The sequence below is a fragment of the Phytophthora parasitica genome, assembly GCF_000247585.1.
Source record: "Phytophthora parasitica INRA-310 unplaced genomic scaffold supercont2.68, whole genome shotgun sequence".
NCBI classification, from domain to species: domain Eukaryota; phylum Oomycota; class Peronosporomycetes; order Peronosporales; family Peronosporaceae; genus Phytophthora; species Phytophthora nicotianae.
This window is the reverse complement of record NW_008649054.1, coordinates 236383-238006: the sequence shown is the minus strand read 5'-3', so window position 1 is coordinate 238006 and position 1624 is coordinate 236383. Positions and strand designations below refer to the sequence as shown.

The 1624-nt window shown below is 48.2% G+C and overlaps 1 protein-coding gene across 1 annotated transcript; it reads left to right on the top strand.

The window, feature by feature from the left end:
• Window positions 1-702: 702 nt before the first annotated feature.
• On the top strand, window positions 703-895 carry PPTG_24106 (hypothetical protein; the record flags this gene model as incomplete). The annotated part of the gene is made up of 2 exons (XM_008915199.1): window positions 703-707; window positions 760-895. The coding sequence occupies 2 exons, from the start codon at window positions 703-705 to the stop codon at window positions 893-895; spliced, it is 141 nt and encodes a 46-aa protein (XP_008913447.1).
• Window positions 896-1624: the final 729 nt, after the last annotated feature.

Below are 1624 nucleotides of genomic sequence, written 5' to 3'. Positions count from 1 at the left end.
CTTCAGGCTACGCGCCAGGTAGGTCGTCGATCTTGATCGACTTGGGGTGTGGTTGCTCCTTTCCGGGTGGTTCCTTGTTCCTTTACTTGCGAGGTTTGACCGCTTCCTATAGCGGGGAAGTTGAGGGCGAGAAGGGAGACGATCGACCGGCCACGTAAACTCCGGCAACTGACACATGTATCTGGTAGAAATGACTTGATTAATGTATGGGCCAATATACTTCCCGCTACAGCTTCCAATCTTGTACCGAAGACACTTGTTCTTGATAAGGCAAATTCCACTCTGTTATTCCTTTAAGTCCTAGCGGTCCACTACCTACTACCCATCCCATGATTGTTCAAACTGGCCCTTTGTGGTACCCATAAGTGGGTACAAATCAGTCGATCTACTGCCACTTCGAATCGGGGTTATCGAAATAATTGCACTATATCGGATCGGCGATCAAGTATCGCAATGATTGCACGTTGTCGATCCAGTCTTGACCAGAATGGCGGTGCCTCCAGAATGATGGTTCGAGTCAAAATGATGATTCTGGTTGCGCACTTGAAATAGGCGACCCGTCGCAGCTGATTGGTCCATTTCCATCCGTCTCACATTCTCCAAATTTCTCAAGCGTTTCACCACAGTGCCACCCAATCAGGCACTTTTGCTGCGGGAGAAGTTCTCTTCGACACATTCCATCGGGGCTCGTGGAAGTGTCCAATGTAGTAGGCACGCCTTTGATTCGTTAACGGATCAAAGTTTCTAATTATGATTCAGCTACACCGGTTCAGCACGGCTCGGCGGTCGTGACCGTTGGAACGTGGAACGGTTAACGAACCGTTCGACTATCGCTGATGAGCTCGTACTGGACCGCTGTTGGTTAATAACCTGTTGGAGCGCTGTGATGGGATGAAGGTACAAGGCTATAGTGGTTCCGCCGCATTTACAACAAGACAACAAGACGGACAACAGAGAGATACTGTTTAGAGAGACATGCAGGACAGTTTTGGTTAACACTAATCTACTCACTTCAGCATTTGCATCCAATTTAACAAGTCGCAATACAGACAACGACGGTGCAAACATATCATACAAATCCACCATGAACGCTTGAAATTCAAAACACAAGATTTGCAAAGGTTAAAGTTAGAGCCATAAAAAAGTAAATTTCATTGACCGGCAGCTTAGCAAAGTACTGCCGACCTCGCGTCTGCCCTTTCATCCTGTCGTGAAGCTATCGCAACGTCAGCGGCCTTGGAAGGCTTAATACCTGAATCAGTGAATTGGCTGTGGGGGATTCTCCTGTCGTGGGAATAAAAAAGCGACTTCTATAGAGGATGGTGTTCAGAGGACGGCGAATTTCGCCGTCGTTGTCTGTAAATTAAGCATAGGATTGTGGACTTTTCCCCTTTATCGCTGACCAGCGTGTTCGGTCCAATCGGCAGAGATACGCCTGGCTTCAGCTGGAATGGCGGCCAGCAAACCACCAACCCCTTCATATCCCTCCAACTCGGTCTTTATTATTGTGCCTTTGTGGCGAAACGCGGTGAACACTTTGCCGACAAAGGGGCGTATAGTGAGACCCGGACTTGGGGGTCAACTTCTAGGATGTTGACACCAGAAATAACCCGAAAGTCGAGTT